General features: G+C 40.3%; 1 protein-coding gene across 1 annotated transcript in view; it reads right to left on the reverse strand.

Annotated features, from left to right (window-relative positions):
• Nucleotides 1–17,024, reverse strand: part of LOC309517755 (von Willebrand factor D and EGF domain-containing protein-like) — a 203,155-nt gene that overhangs the window by 34,804 nt on the left and 151,327 nt on the right. The window contains exons 23-26 of the mRNA XM_082197221.1: nucleotides 8,628–8,723; nucleotides 4,233–4,328; nucleotides 1,623–1,718; nucleotides 199–294 (exon numbers count right to left, since the gene is read on the reverse strand). Of these exons, the coding sequence (XP_082053347.1) occupies nucleotides 199–294; nucleotides 1,623–1,718; nucleotides 4,233–4,328; nucleotides 8,628–8,723 (384 nt within the window). The remainder of the gene's footprint in view (nucleotides 1–198; nucleotides 295–1,622; nucleotides 1,719–4,232; nucleotides 4,329–8,627; nucleotides 8,724–17,024) is intronic.

Genomic DNA, 17,024 nt, shown 5'->3' on the forward strand with positions numbered 1-17,024 from the left:
TCTGGTAATGGGATGTACCGCCTTTTGTAGTGAGGCTGCCAATATGCGTGCCACGATATAAAAATTGAAGATTAGTACATTAATCCAAGCTAAACGTCCTATTTAACGTGCTTGGTAATAAGAATCTTCCTTAGGTGAAAATGCATTTCTAAGGCAGGATATATTTGAAAAGTTAAAGAGGAATGAAAAAAACCTTACTTTTCTGACACCTTCTTCCAACATAACCTTCCATGCAGGAGCACACGTTGTTTCTCATACACTGTCCATTGTTTTTACAAGGAGGATTGCAGAAAGCTAATTTGAAAAAGCAAAGAAAGAAAGTAAATGCCTCACTACTAATGTGACTGGGAACTGCAGCATAATCTCTAGGCAGCATGATGTTATGGAATGTAGTACCAGCAAGGCAGTGCCTAGAATAATATCCAAGACTCCAGATCAGTGTAGCTCACGTTTCCACAGTTGCTTGTTTCTAGCCATAAGAGTTGCTGTGGCATTTGGGGAGAGGGAAATTATCATGTTTTCACACTGAATTGAGGTGCTGTGGTTGATATGACCTGGACACAAAGGGCTAAAGCCCCTCTCCTCCATGCCATATTCCCAATCCATCTTCCCTCCTCCAATCAGACTTGGTGAAAAAGACGGAAAGAAAAACCCTATGAGGGAAAACTCCATCACAAATCATTTGTTCATGGTTTTCCAAACTTGGATCGCCAGCCATTTTTGAACTACAACTCCCATCATCCCCACCAATGGTCAGGGATGATGGGAATTGTAGTCCAAAAGAGAAGGAGACTCAAGTTTGGGAAATCCTGCCTTAGTCAATAACACCACATGAAGATTGTTTTTGGCAGTGTTCTACAAATGCACAAAACAAAACAGGACAGAATGGTATATATCATAAATTGTATAGTAACTAAAACATCTGTGAGAGGAAAAAACTATTGACTGCTCTCACACGTTAGCAGGGAGGAGTAAAGTGGGAACCATGTTTCCTGTGACATGCAAACAGAGTCTTTTTGTGATTAGATTAGGTTAAGATTAGGAAAATATGGATGCATTTGTAACCAAAAGTTTATATCAGATGCCTCTGCTCCCCACCCCCATAAGAGAAGAAAAGATCCAGCTAGACTGTTTCTATGGGTGTCAAAGCAACTTAGTGAAAGTTCAGCGCCTGATAAAGAAAAGAAGAGAAGTAGTTTATAGTCTGACCTCATTTACACTGAATTTAGATTAATTTGGGTAAGTATCAGGCTATTTCCTATAATTGTGAACATACTGGGTTGTGGAATAATAAAATGCTGTCTTCTACACTGTGTAACATTTTGCCAACGTATACTTTGAAGTTCAGTTAATTACACATTGCAAAACCGTTTGCAATGGTACATTCAATATATTTTTCACACATTCCACTCTGTTGCAAAAAAAGAAAGTATAGAATGTATCACACAGCTTTCAGTTGAGACATTATTCTACACATCCTCTAAACAATATGCCGGCTACACGGTAGGTGACGTGTTCTGGATAAAACTGTGATGCAAGTGGATGTAGCAAATAATTGATGAAGATGGTAAAGTAGAGGAAAGGTATATTTTCACCAGTGGGATTCTGTTTTTCCATCTTACCGAATTGACACTGAGGTCCAAAGAAACCATGAGGACAAGCACACGTATTCGGCCGAATGCAGGTCCCACCATTTAGGCAAACCGGATTGCAAACAGCTGCATACAATTGAGGAGAAATTCATTGGTTAGTACACAACCATAGATTTTTATTCCTGGTTTTTCATAAACAATAAAGAATCCTTGTTTTAAACAAGGGTCACAATCCAAAATGGCACCTAAAACAGTGCTTCACTGTGATCAAGACACCCCCCCCTACCAGCAGTGTGTTTTATTTCTTAATTGTTTTGTAATCTTTCTCTCAGGTGGGCTTGTATTCCTGAGGCATAATGTGTTCCTCTTTGGGCAGTTTTGGATGGCTGATCAGTGGTTTTGGGGGTGGAGTGGGGAAAGAGGATTAGCGTAAGCAAGTTAGGCTTTCTCAGCTTGTTGGAAATGTGGTGCTATTGAGATCTTCCATACGCTGACATAACTTCCATTTGTTCATAGCACATAAGAGGTGTGCATTGCATTTTAGCATTGCTGTAAAGGATTTGAGGAGTCTGTCAAGAAAATCTATAAACCACTTAAACCGGCATTTGTGTGCACAAATCATCTTGGTCTCCTATTGGACAAAAACACCTTAAGGGAACCCAGGCTTGTTTTATTGGTTTGTGGATCAAATGAGAGGGTTTATAAACATGCATTTCAAGATCTGTCATTTGCTCCGAACAAACCATCTTGCGACAGGCTTAGTAGTTTATATGAATAAGATAATCATTTCAGCATGCATAATCCTCCCCTGAAATCCATGAGCATTATATGTGGGGCAAAAACAATGCAGGACAGCACTCTATGGGCACAATCTAGAGAAAGTAAGGTTCACTTAATTGCCATTGAAACTAATTGTGCACAAGTACTTTAATAAAAATGTGTGTCTCTTTTATCCCTAAATGCACACACATTGTTATTGCAGAAAAGATTTGCAGGGGCTGAAACAGACAGCAATCTAACAGTCCCAGAGATTTTCTGAAACCAATCAACAGTATAACAGCAGGAATGTACGGGGCAGGGGGAGGGACAATGCTGTGCTGCCACCTTCCTGACAGCTGCATTGCTACTGATTACTGGGGCAAGGAAAGAGTAGTGGCAAGATCAGGGCTGCATGGGGGCACTGGCAGGTGCACCAGATTCACACTGCTGCTGCTTCTGTGCAGCCTCAACCTTCCCACCATGCCTGCCCCATATTGTCTCAGCAAGCAGCAGCAACGTCACAGCTGGGAGGCTGGTAGTACACTCTATGCTGAGAGAATACAAACATCCATCCTGCCTCTGTGAGAGCAGAGAAGCAACTCCCTCTCGATACAAAGAAAGCCGAGAGAAACACAGGAAAACCAGGAAACCAGTGTACGTCACATCCAGTCTCCCATTCCCAGCAGTGGGAACCCAACAGTAACTCTGACTGTGGAATGTAAACAATTGTCTTGTGACAAGCATTTTGCTGCTCAGTGAGGGAAATAGAAACCAACAGTACAGCACTGTCCCACTGCACCAGACACTCCTACAAATTCATTCATTCATACATACATACATACATACATACATACATACAAGTATTTATTTACCACTGTATCCAGGTGGCATACAATGTTAAAACACAAAGCACTGTTTGAAATAATAATCAGATAATCATTAAAGTGACTGGTTAATAAGTACAGATAGGGTGAACTTACAGAATCATCTGTTTGCCACAACCAGCCCTTTAGAACTTTCTTCTCCATTATAACCACTTACTTTTAAGAAAAGGCCTGGTGCTGTAATGTTTTTATTGTATGTGATCTTTCAGGTTGTGTGTGTGTGTGTGTGTGTGTGTAAAAACTTCAAGTTAATCTGGTTAATCAAAAATAAACCAAAAATAAAATTCAATAGCTGGAAATCATCCCTGTGAGCTAAAAAAAAGTCTTCAGGAGATGCCTAAAAGTCAAAAGTGTGGACACCTTCCAAATATCTTCTGGAAGGCCTTTATAATACAGGGAACAACCAACAGTGCTCCTCTGGATGATCTCAACCATAGAACTGAGATGTATGGGCTCAGGTGGTCCTTACCAAGACAAACAATATTGACAATAAGTGAATTTCAGGTTCTCTGGAAAAGGGGGAGTCACCAAACACTTCTGCAGGTAGCTCTAATACTTGTTGAACCAAAGAGAGATGCCCCCATACAACATGCTCTTTCAAGAACTACATGCTACAGTTCCTGAGCTCTCAATGGCATTTCCTATGTACCGGCAGAAGGAGCCAACAGACTGTGACATTCAACTAGTGGCCAGTGGGAGTGGCACGTCCCATAATAGTCAAGGGCATCTGAGATCCTGGAGCAAGAGCAAGAACCCACATGCAATATACTGTAAAATGTGGCTATAATTATAAATTAGTCAGAACCATAAGGAGACTGAACAGTGGAGCTTAAACGATGCCAATTAGCCCTCTGATTTTTCAAAACAGACAAAACAGAAGGAGAGGGGGACTCTGCTAGAAGTACATGCTGGACCTAGACAAATGATGGATGGGCATTGCCTCCAAGTGAGGGTGTTGCACCCTTAAGCTATAAAGGATTCTGCTGTACATCTTTACCTGTCTCACACAAAGGGCTGCTCCATCCAGGTTTGCATTCACATTCATCCGGTGCAATGCATTTCCCACCATTGTGACAATGCCTATTACATACCACTAAAAAAACAAATTAGTCCAAGGTTATTTGAGCAAAGTACAAAGTACTGGTTTGTGTTTTTTTGCTTCAAATTGTGCTGATTAAAATCCAGAGCGGCTATGGAAATTTTCTCAGCCCATTTGCTACTAAAACTGAAATGAGAATGCTATGTCACTTCCTTTTGTTTCCTGTTGAATTATAGACTATGAAAGGATTTATACAGAGACATTATTTAAATATTCCAGTAATATAAGTGCATATATATATATATATATATATGCAGGTTTTGGTGTCTTCGGGTGTCTTCCCGTGTAAGAGTCGGGGTGTCTGTGCGACGTTTCGACGAGGTCTCACTCGTCATCTTCAGGCTGGTGCTTTCGGCTTCTTGTTACTGGAACAGAGCAGAGTCTGGTGTTTGAGTTCCTATAAATACTGTTGAGGGGTGTGGTGTATAGCCTCCAACGTTCTGGGTAGAGAGGAAGTTCCTAGATTAGTGTGCCTTTTCTTCTTTTGTTCCTTAATTACTTGAGGGATATCTTGGGTGATTTCATGAGTGATATTCTGAATATCACTGGGTGGGTCATTAATTACTTGAGGGATATCTTGGGTGATTTCATGAGTGATATTCTGAATATCACTGGGTGGGTCATTAAGTGTAGATTAGATTGCTAAAGCTCTCGTGTCTTGACCTCTTGAGCTTGTGAAGAGTTTTTCTGAGAAGATGGCTGTGCTGCATTTAGTTGTGCTCTGGCTTGGCTTCGTGTATAGGGGCGAGCTATGGTTTTGTGCCTTGTGCCAGCCAGATCTGTGTAGGGATTGCAGGGGGGTGCAGCATCCGGAGGTGCCACTATAGTTTGGTTGCTGGATGGAGTCTGTAATATGTCTGTGGAGAGGGTCTGGGTTTGGGTCTGGTGTGGTTGATTGGTGACGGCGTTCTGTGTGCCTCTGGTTCTGGTGTCGGTTTTTGTGGGGAGGGCTAATTTCCAGATGTCTGGCAGGCGGGACGTGTCGTCACGCTTGTTCATGTTGTGAGGGTGTTTCTCTATCTCGATGGCTTCCATGATTATTCTCTTGTGGTGATGTTCCATGTTAAAGAGCAATTTGGAATCTGCAAAATTAATTTCGTGTCCTGTTTCTTTCATGTGTTGGAAAAGAGAGGAAGTTTTTTCTTCTTTTTTGACGGCATTCTTGTGTTCTGCGATACGTGCATTTATTCGTCTGTTTGTTTGTCCAATGTACGTGGCTGGGCAGACTTTGCAGGGTATTTCATAGACCCCTTGGTTTTCCAGCTGGATTTTGTCTTTTGGGTTTCTGAGGATATTGGCTATTTTTTGGTTGGTGCAGAAGGCTGTTTTGATATTGTGTTTATGGAGGATTTTGCTGATTTTGTCTGTAGTGCCCTTGATATAAGGAAGGAGGGCCATGCCATTGTTTTCTTCTGTGTCTTGGTTTTTGGGGGGTGTTTCTTTTTGGATTAGCTTCGTAACCCTGTTTTTCTGGTATCCATTGGCGATTAACACATTTGAGAGATTCTGTAACTCAGTTGTCAAGTGGTCTTTGTCAGCCAGGCGTTTGGTTCTGGAGATGAGAGTCTTGGCTACGGAGTTTATTTGTGCAGGGTGGTGGTGTGATTGTGCATGTAAGTAACGGTTGGTGTGTGTTTTTTTTCCGGTAGATAGTGTGTCCTAGGGAGCCATCAGGTTTTTTGTAGATTAGGACGTCAAGAAAGGGGAGTTGGTTGTTGTCTTCTATTTCCATAGTGAATTGTATTTTGGGGTGTAGGCTGTTGAGATGTGTGAGGAAGCTATCTAGTTTTTCTTTTCCGTGTGGCCAAATTACAAAGGTGTCGTCAACATATCTGAGCCAAAGTTTGGGTTTGTGTTCTGACTTGTCTAAAGCATTGGTTTCAAAGTGTTCCATGTACAGATTTGCGATGACCGGTGAGAGGGGTGATCCCATGGGTGCTCCTTCTATCTGTTTGTATCTTTGTCCATTGTGGATGAAGTACGTGTTGGTTAGGCAGTGGTTGGTCAGGTCCAGGATGTATTTGGGGGGGTTGTATTTGTTTTGAATGGCTGTCAAGGCTTCATTAATGGGCACTTGAGTGAAGAGAGATACAACATCGAAGCTCACAAGTAGGTCATCGGGATGTAGGTATTGTTTCTTTATTGTTTCTATGAACTGGAAGGAGTTAGTAACGTGTGAAGCGATGGATTCTGCATAGGGCTGAAGTTGCTTAGCGAGAAATTTAGCGAGATTTTGTAGAGGTGAGCCTATGGAGCTGACTATTGACGAAATTAATTTTGCAGATTCCAAATTGCTCTTTAACATGGAACATCACCACAAGAGAATAATCATGGAAGCCATCGAGATAGAGAAACACCCTCACAACATGAACAAGCGTGACGACACGTCCCGCCTGCCAGACATCTGGAAATTAGCCCTCCCCACAAAAACCGACACCAGAACCAGAGGCACACAGAACGCCGTCACCAATCAACCACACCAGACCCAAACCCAGACCCTCTCCACAGACATATTACAGACTCCATCCAGCAACCAAACTATAGTGGCACCTCCGGATGCTGCACCCCCCTGCAATCCCTACACAGATCTGGCTGGCACAAGGCACAAAACCATAGCTCGCCCCTATACACGAAGCCAAGCCAGAGCACAACTAAATGCAGCACAGCCATCTTCTCAGAAAAACTCTTCACAAGCTCAAGAGGTCAAGACACGAGAGCTTTAGCAATCTAATCTACACTTAATGACCCACCCAGTGATATTCAGAATATCACTCATGAAATCACCCAAGATATCCCTCAAGTAATTAATGACCCACCCAGTGATATTCAGAATATCACTCATGAAATCACCCAAGATATCCCTCAAGTAATTAAGGAACAAAAGAAGAAAAGGCACACTAATCTAGGAACTTCCTCTCTACCCAGAACGTTGGAGGCTATACACCACACCCCTCAACAGTATTTATAGGAACTCAAACACCAGACTCTGCTCTGTTCCAGTAACAAGAAGCCGAAAGCACCAGCCTGAAGATGACGAGTGAGACCTCATCGAAACGTCGCACAGACACCCCGACTCTTACACGGGAAGACACCCGAAGACACCAAAACCTGCATTCCTATACCCGTGAAAATCTACGAAAGCATATATATATATATATATATATATATATATATAGCCCATCCTGGGTAACCTAGTGTTCAAACATGGAGTAAAGAGTGCTATTCCAACACTATAATACACATTTGTGGTTTAAAGGTAATATAGACAGCTTTTGCTCTAAGGCAGATTATTTTGCTAACCACCCTTAACAATAGTTTGAACCTTAATGGCAAAGTTTGCTACTTTTTTATTTTCTCTGAGTATTTTTGCATTTGCTTGCATAGCCTTGAATTCCATAAGCATTATTGTACACGAGGCTTCTTCTAGTGCTCATGCACAGCAAGGTGGGCAGACTTCTTATATAATTGTAATGTGCTTTAGGAAAGCACAGCACAGGGGTGATATTCAAACTTAAATATATTTGTAGACTCTAGCTGCTACTGATGTACGTTTCCGAGCACAATTCAAAGTGTTCGTGCTGATGTTTAAAGCCCTAAACGGCCTCTGTCCAGTATATCTGAAGGAGTGTCTCCACTCCCATCGTTCAGCCCGGACACTGAGGTCCAGCACCGAGGGCCTTCTGGTGGTTCGCTCACTGCCAGAAGCCAAGTTACAGGGAACCAGGCAGAGGGCCTTCTCAGTAGTGGCACCTGCCCTATTGAACACCCTCCCACCAGATGTCGAAGAGAACAACAACTACCAGACTTTTAGACGACAGCTGAAGGCAGCCCTGTTTAGGGAAGCTTTTAATGTTTGATGCATTACTGTATTTTAATATTGTGTTGGAAGCTGCCCAGAGTGGATGGGGAAACCCAGCCAGATGGGCAGAGTATAAATAATAAGGCCTAAATGAAAAGGCCTCTGTTCAGTCATCTTACTGTTGCTCACCATGCACTGGTGAGACTGGCACAGGGCAAATGTACCAGCAGAACCAATATGCCGCTCCTGTTGGTGTGTTTGCACAATTCCAACCTCACCACCACCACCACCACTTCCTCTCTAACTCCCGGTAAGCAGCAGTGATGTTATCAAGCAGAGGTCAGATGAACAGCATGGCCTTATCACAGTGTCCACTACTACTTATGAAAACTAAACGTAGGCTGCATTCTAGGATAATATGTTGAAAATACAGGGATGTCAACAAAGAAAATAATTAAATTCAAGAAAGGCAAAATAAAAACAGATGCACATACGTGTTTCACATCTAGGACCCACAAATCCATAAACACAGGAACAGATATTTGGAGTGATGCATGTTCCTCCATTCTCACATGAGGGCTCACAAAATGCTACATTAAAATACAGAAAGCAGATAATTAGAGATTTGATACAGTATAACAGGTTAGCTACAATCAGGAACGCCAGTGACCTGCACTCTGTTATTCTCACATAGCATTTTTCTATATTCCACGACTGCAAAATATGAACCTTCAAGATTTGCAGTAACAGCACAAGTCAATGATTAGAAGAGAGGGCATCAATAGCTGCGTCAGCACCACCTCCTAGCATCTGAAGGTTACACCAGTATTTCAGAAACATTACGAGAGTGCTAATTGCCCATATTTATTTGTTTGCGATATCTGACGTCTGCCTACTCAAGAGTTCCAGGCGAGGAGAAAACAATAACATTAAAATCACAATTGACAATAAATCAATCAGCACCATAAAATTAAGGCCAAACACCAATAAAACAGATGGCAGAAGCAAAAATGAAACATCCCCATACCACCACCACCACCACCCACCCAAAAATTGAGCAGAGATGTGCATCTTTACATATCATGTTTGCCCAATCTGAAATAGCTTTTGAGGTGGTGTCTTAGAAATGAAGGGAACAATTCAGGATGACGTTAAGGCAATTGTTCAACCACAGGAAGCATTTCAGCTTGCTAGATGGAGCAATTCCTCCTTTCCTCACCCAAAACACTGTCCCAGGGGTTCTATTGGGAACCCCATATTTACTAGGAAACAGACGAATTATGAAAGGGTGGGGCATTCCTGTGAGAGAGGGGGTTATTTTGGGAGGGGGCTATTGGTTTTTGTATTAATTATTTATTTGTGTTTTTATCTTGTGAACTGCCATGATATCTTGAAGAAGAAGAAGAAGTGGTGGTGGTGGTGTCTGGTTTCCACCTACCTTGAAAGCCTCAGAAAGACCTGCAGCTTAATCAATTTATTTTTAAGGCATAAATTGGGCTGGTGAAATTCAGCTCCTTCTCAAGTTTCAGGTGCCTGTACTCTGACATATGGGATCCTCCTTAATGAGGGTCCTGGTTGCGCGCACCCCCACTGGGAGAGTTGTTGCTGGGCGTGGCCCAAGCATTAACCATTGGGCCCCAGGGTTGCGCCGGGCTGTTTGGGCCAATCGGGGCAGTTGGCATGATTCCTGGGGCCTATAAAAGTGGCAGCACAGCATAACTGGGGGAACTTGCATCATGTTGCCAAACACACACCCCTCCCTTAGGTGCTGCTGCTTTGGCCTTGCTTTGGATTGGGTCGCCTGCTTTGGAGCAGGGGCTGGGTAGGAATTTTTTCCCTTTGGCAGATTGGATGTAGCCACTTGGTTTTCGCCTACCCACTTAGCAATCATCACAATTGGCGGTTAGGCATTGGCTTATTGAAGTGTGTGGGAGGGGAGGTGCGGCCATCACCTGCCCCTCCATGAATAAGGGTATTCCGGTAAAGGAATCTGGGGGTCCTGGATCTTGTCCGAAGTCCGCTTGAGGGGCTAGGGCCATGTCAGGACCACAGGAACCCCGGGGTGAGCTTCGTTGGTCTTCCTCAATGTTGCTCCCTCGTTTGGTGTTTACCCTTTCAGACTTCCAGCCAGAGAGTCAGTTATAGTCTGTTGCCAATGCCTAAGCCAACACCGCTCACTTTGCTGTAATCAATAAACTTGTGGCCTAAATTTTGCCCAATAACTTAAACTAAAATTATGTGTCAGTGTGAAGTTGTTTTCAGGGGAAGGGCTTGGGGGCCTCGAAGCGCAACCATCTGCAAGGTCTTTTAAGTCATTAATATTTTGGTGGACCCATCTTACAAGGCATACTACTTCTCTCTTTTAAGGTACAAACCCAGTTGAGAAGCCATCCCCTCTTTGCAACAGTATTTGGCTTCTGCGTATTGATCAGCATAATTGGACAGTTCTGTGATTCTGAATGAATTAGTACAAATTTTAGAAAAATTGAATTGCAATGTTCAGTGAAACCCACCTACACCTTTCCTAAAACAGTTGCAACAAATTCGGCATTTTTACCATTAAATGAAAAGAAGATGAGCATTTTATATAATGATGCAGATAAGTAACCACCCAAATAATATCATAGTATATGGTCGAAGCAGCTATTGTTTTATGAAGTGATACAGTCAGTTATATTGGGGTGGGGATGTTCCTGAAAATTGTTAGCTATTTTAACAACTACTGTCACATTGTCCCTGTAAGGCATAAATTTCACCAAGTATTATGTATTTCTTTTCTCTTTGTGAGTCATCTTTCTCTTTTCATTGTATCTTAAATTGTGAAGGGCACTGCATTTTCACTTCCCATGCCAAATCACTTCACCTATTATTTCACACATTTATACAGAATATGAAATTAAAAGAAATCTGCTGCTTGTTAGGAAGCCAGAGTTGAAAAGTGAACATCCTGGTTAGAGAAAACATAAGAAAGATATATAAAGTATAACTAGCAAGCTGTCACCAATAATAAATTTTTTTTTTAGTACTAAATGGCTTTCCAAAGCATGCTCATGTCTCTTATATGACAATTTTCTTCCCATCCTACAAACTCTCCACAACTTATTTTTTTTTAATAAAATGACCCATTTTTGCTCACATTTTCTTATGTTGGCAGAAAATAGTAATAAGGAGAACATTATTTCAGCAAATTGACAATTTTATTGCAAATAATATATATCGAAGTAAAGCTTTTTCCAAACTATTTCCACCATATAAGGATTCAATGCTTTTTGGTTTCAGTGGCCTTTAAAATATCAGGGAGTGATGATATGGTCACCACAACATTTGATTTCCCATTTTTAATGTGAGAACATGGAAACTGCTGAGTGAATCTCTTGTGAACCTAAGGAGATTCCTGTTTAATACAAAAAATGCAAGTTACAGGGGTGAAAAGGGGGGGTGAAGGGGCAAAGATATGAAACAAAAGTGATGACAGCTAAAATGGCAAAGAATAGAGGAAATCTCATGTCTCTGTTCACCTCTTGATACCTCCGTTCAATTCTCAGATCACCCCTAATTGATCATTCTAGATTGGGAAAGCAGCTAAGGCTCATTTAGATTTCCAGCCCAAAGTTTTCCATGCAAAACTCCCCACAAGTTACCACAATGGTCAATCTACACACAATCTGTATATATGTAACATAAAACAGTTACATATATAAAACCAATTCTCTTTATATAAGCAGTTTGAACCACAACAGCACATTCATAGAATGAATTGAAATTCAAAACATATACCAACTGGGATAAACATTTTAGAAGGCTTGTTGAAAAAGGAATGTGTTTAACAGGCACTGGAAAAGCAATAGAGCATGTAGGTATTAGTGAGTAAAAAAAAAGTTTAAGGATCGAAAATAAATGCATCACATTTTCCATATTATACAAGAACAAAGAAAGTGCAGAAGCTCCTGTCTGTACTGCTGACTTTGGTTTCTGGATGGACACACTACAACCCAAGCACAGCTATGCTGAAATCATGGAACGGCCCATTGTTTTGGTTGGGAAGGTGGGGGGGAGAGAAAAGAAACAAATAAGTTCTATATCCAGATGGAGATGGGAGTGGGAAGTTACTGTATCATTTCCTATCTGCTCAACTGAGAACAACATTCACAAGACTTGGAAGCTCCAAGATCTTTTCTGGACTTCAGGGTTTTTTAATTAAATAATAATAATCATTTTCATTTAACTCTTTAATTCACTGTCTTCTTTGTATCTAGTGAGTCTCCCAAACATATTGAAACCACTGCCTTCTTTTTGAGTGGCTTAGTTCACTTCCACCCAGTTTCTCTATTAGATGATGTGATAAGAATCATCATGATAGTCCTGTAAAACTATAAATGCAATGTGCTCAAGGACTCATATAGTGTGAATTCACTGAACTAAGTGTAATTTACATTAAAATAAACTTGCAGATCTTTAAAAATCACTTTTATTTTTAAAAAATAAAACACCAGGCCATATTTGCAGACCACCCCTACATAGCATCTGGGATACTCGCAAAAATCAGTGCTGTGTGGTTGCACTTATTTTGGCATTCAGAAATACAAACAGCTTATGTAAAATAAAATAAAAATTAACGGTAGATTTATTACTGAAACTATGATTAGCATAAATGAAACAGCCTATGCAACATTCATCTTGTTACTCTGGATGCGTTCTGATGAAGGTGAAGCTGCATTCGGTTTTTTACTTCACCTAATTAAACAATTAAGGGAGATACAACCTGTTCAAAACAGACCACAGACGTCATTAGAGAGTTTCATGTAATTACTGATCACAGTCCCATCAAGTGCTGTTGCTGTGCAATCACTATTTAAAATGGATGTACATGAACAAGAGTGGTGCCTGGCGGATAATAGCCATAGTAAATTATTTATCAACATCTAGAATAATTACATGATAAAATAAAGCCTGATGTCTGGGGCCTGCGGACAAGCCCAGTGATTCTCAACATTTAACTGCATATGATATGATTGAAGGAGGTACTCTAGATTATGTGGTTTATGGACTGCGGCCTATAATAAAAGCTAACACAACTGTGTCAAATGGATGGCAGCCTTTGTCCAATAGAGGTTGCTGTTTCTAATAAGCTTGAGTAAAGCGTACCACAATATTTTAAGAACCATATTAGGCAATGTAAACTTTGAGGCATGGCAGCTCAAAGCTGTCATGAATACAGATGAGAGGTATGAGGCCCATTTGATTAAGACATTTGAATTTATTACTGAAATTTAAACTAGTAAAATACTAGCGTTAACATTTTCTCTCAGGCATGAAAAGTTGCCTCATTTTAATCTTCCTTTGGGCAACAAAGCCATAGTCATTATCTTTGTACATCTATCTGGATATTCCATTGTAAATATGCCACCGGTATAAATCTCAGGGGAGAGGAATTACATACAAAATACAATTATTTCTTGCATGTATTCATAATGATGAAAAGTTAATTTTGTCAGGCACAAGTGCTACTCAACGTTTAGCATTCTTATCCTCAATTTATTCCCTCCACAAGACATTTATTTACTATATTCTACAGTTCTCTGAAGGCCTCATTTGTCAAGAACATTACTGTAGGATTTTGCATTACTTTATTGTTTTAACACTCTAACTACCTCAGCACCCTGGCTCTCACCACCAGGAGTTAGCAACTACTACTACTACTGCTGCTGCTGCTACTACTACTACTATCCTTAAAGATTAGCTAGTGCTGCTGCTGCTACTACTACTACTATCCTTAAAGATTAGCTAGTTCAAGCAGACACAACAAAATATCCAGTCTAAAATATTCTAAAAACCTAATTTTTAATATTCACATTTTGATATGCAAAAGCAACAGACTCCACCCTGAGCTATCACAAAGTCTGCCACCTGGTACCTCAAAGAAGAAATGTCTGTCCATGTCCTTGTAATAAACTGTGCTTAAATGCAGTCACTGAAGTGGGTTTAAAAAATGGAAATGGGATTGCTAGGCCAGACTCAGTTCTATCAGCCTGAAAGAAGTGGAATGGTACCCAACTTTAATCACCACTTAAAATAAGTCTTGTTTGATATTTTGTTGGTTCTTTGAGAAGAGTAGATACACACAAACACTTCATGTCATAAAGAAAGAAAGAAAACGGCAAGAGCCTTTTCCTATTTTTTATTCAGTGCCGCACGTATTCTGGTGCACTGCACTGTATTTCAGAAGCACTACAGATATCTCACTTGCAGATCCTGCATAGGTAGAATATTCATGACTCCTTATGCCCTAAATCAGTGGCAGCTACCCAAGATATGACATGAGTGATACAATAAGTAACTGTGTAAATGCTTTTTAAAAGAGAGAATAGCAGGCACAGAACAGAGCCCTAGCTGGTGTGTGTGTGTGAGATGATTTTTTCCCTGTAACAATTTCATAAAATTCTCATGATTTGGGAAAAATGCTTCTGTAATTCTGGAAGCACAAAACTGGGGGGAAGGGGAAAGGAAGAGAGAGAAGTGAAGGGATTTGATGGCATGGGAGAACGAAGAAGGGTCAGATAATAATAATGTATCTGTGGAGGCAGTTGCTAGCACAGAAGGCTGAAGGAAGGTGGGAAAAGGAAATTTTGAAACAGGGAGTTTGATTTTTGTTACCAGATTAATTTATCTGAGCCCAAGGATTTCACACACCAGAAGATCAAGGGCCACATTGGGGAAATGTTTGAATGTACAGTATGTGGCATGATTAGGGTCTGGTGTTATTTTTCTTCATTTCTGTAAACTTTGAGCTTTTAGAAACCAGTGAAAGGTTTTAATTGCATGGAAGGCTTCTAGTGTGGGTGGATGATGGATTGTCTTTATTTTAAAGGAGTAGACTTTTGTGCAATTGGGAATATAGTTTGGAGACTAAAGAGTTCACACTGTATGGAAAATCAATGGCTAAATTTGGGGAACAGAAAATAGTGCATGTGTAGTATATATCTGCCTGTCTATATAATTTTACTAGATGTCACTGTGTTGGTTTTGACACTGATTTTGTTTCTTCTATGAATGCTGAGTGTCTAGGGGGAAGGAACTGGTCCATTATTTTCCTGTAGTAATTTAACAAACAATAAATAACCCCCATGGTCAATCTTAAAATAAATAAAAAAGCAATCTGTATTAATTCAAAAGGGTCAGTCAGCATATGCTGATTGAAAAAAACTGTCACACAGTTTTTTAAAAAATGCTGAACTGTATTTTGTAAACTAAAATATTAACTATGAATGAAAAAGTACCTCACAAACTACAGTGTACAGTGGTGCCCTGCAAGATGAATGCCTTGCAAGACGGAAAACTCGCTAGACGAAAGGGTTTTCCGTTTTTGAGCTGCTTCACAAGATAAATTTCCCTATGGGCTTGCTTCGCAAGACGAAAAACGAAAACATCTTGCAAGTTTGTTTCCTTTTTCTTAACACCGTTAATACAGTTGTGACTTGAGTTCGAGGAGCAACTCATAGAACGCGGTGTGGTAGCCTTTTTTGAGGTTTTTGAAGACTTTGGTGATTTTTGAAGCTTTTCCTAAACTTCTTTTAAACTTTTAAAACTTTTTTGGGGGGTTTTGGATTTTGGGTTGGGGTGTTTGGAATTCAAGGACTTGGTGTTGGGGAGGGGTTTGCAAGAATCTGGAAGCTTGTGTGTGTGTTTTCTGCATTTTTATGATTTTCTGTGACCATTGGGCCACTCTGCTGTTTTTTTAAAAAAATTCTGGATTTGAATTTCTGGGTGGTGGGTGGCTGGGGGAACAGTTGAGGAGGGGTTTGCAAGAATCTGGAAGCTTGTGTGTTTTTTTCTGCATTTTTATGATTTTCTGTGACCATTGGGCCACTCTGCTGTTTTTTTAAAAAAAATATCTGGATTTGAATTTCTGTGTGGTGGGCGGCTGGGAGAACAGTTGGGGAGGGGGTTCTTCAGCAAGAAGCAAAGAGTGGAAGAGGAACCTTCTTCGAGTTATCCCCCAGAGTCTTAGAAAATGTACTGTACACTTTGTTGATTTTTAAATGTTTTTCTGTCATGTTTCGAAACTTAATTTATTGTTCCTTCAATTTTTGAAATGCTCTTTACAGTATGTGTGACTTTAAAGAGCACTTAATAAACTCTTGTTGTACCAAATTTGGCTTTGTTTTGTTTTTGGGAGGAAGGGAAAGGAGAATGTTAGCCGCTTTGAGACTCCTGAAGGGGAGTAAAAGGCGGGATATCAAATCCAAACTCTTCTTCTTCTTTTGACCATAAGAACGCATTAATTGAATTTCAATGCATTCCTATGGGATTTCGTGCTTCGCAAGACGAAAAATTCGCTGGATGAAAAAACTCACGGAACGAATTAATTTCGTCTTGCAAGGCACCACTGTACTTTGTTTTAATGGAACAAGGTAACAGAGTTTAAGTAGTTAATAACCAAATATACAAAGTAACCTATTAGCACTTCCTATGGGCATGAATAACTAGCATCTGACTTGTAAGCATCTATTTTCAGGTGCATATATGAAAACTTGAGATAGGCAGTGGTAAACCTGCCTAATATATGGGGTTAGATAAGTCCTAGGAACAGCAGGTGAAGAAGCTACATTTTTGGGGCAAATAGATTTTCATGCATATGGAAATTTAATTAGATTAATAACACAGGTTATTTAATAATAAAATGATGAATTTAATTTGCAAGAAGAATTTCGAAAGAGGAATATACCCAGTCTCCCGTAATTGTGTATAACATTATTTCACCGTGCTCCTTTAAATTGTCTAATTAATGTGCTAATTTAAGCAGGAAAGTTAATCATCTTTTTCACAATGCAACACAGTGATTATATCTCTGGAGACATGTATATCAGGTCATAGGACAATTATCCCCTCCT

The sequence above is a fragment of the Podarcis vaucheri genome, assembly GCF_965113315.1.
Source record: "Podarcis vaucheri genome assembly, chromosome: 1".
NCBI classification, from domain to species: Eukaryota; Metazoa; Chordata; class Lepidosauria; order Squamata; family Lacertidae; genus Podarcis; species Podarcis vaucheri.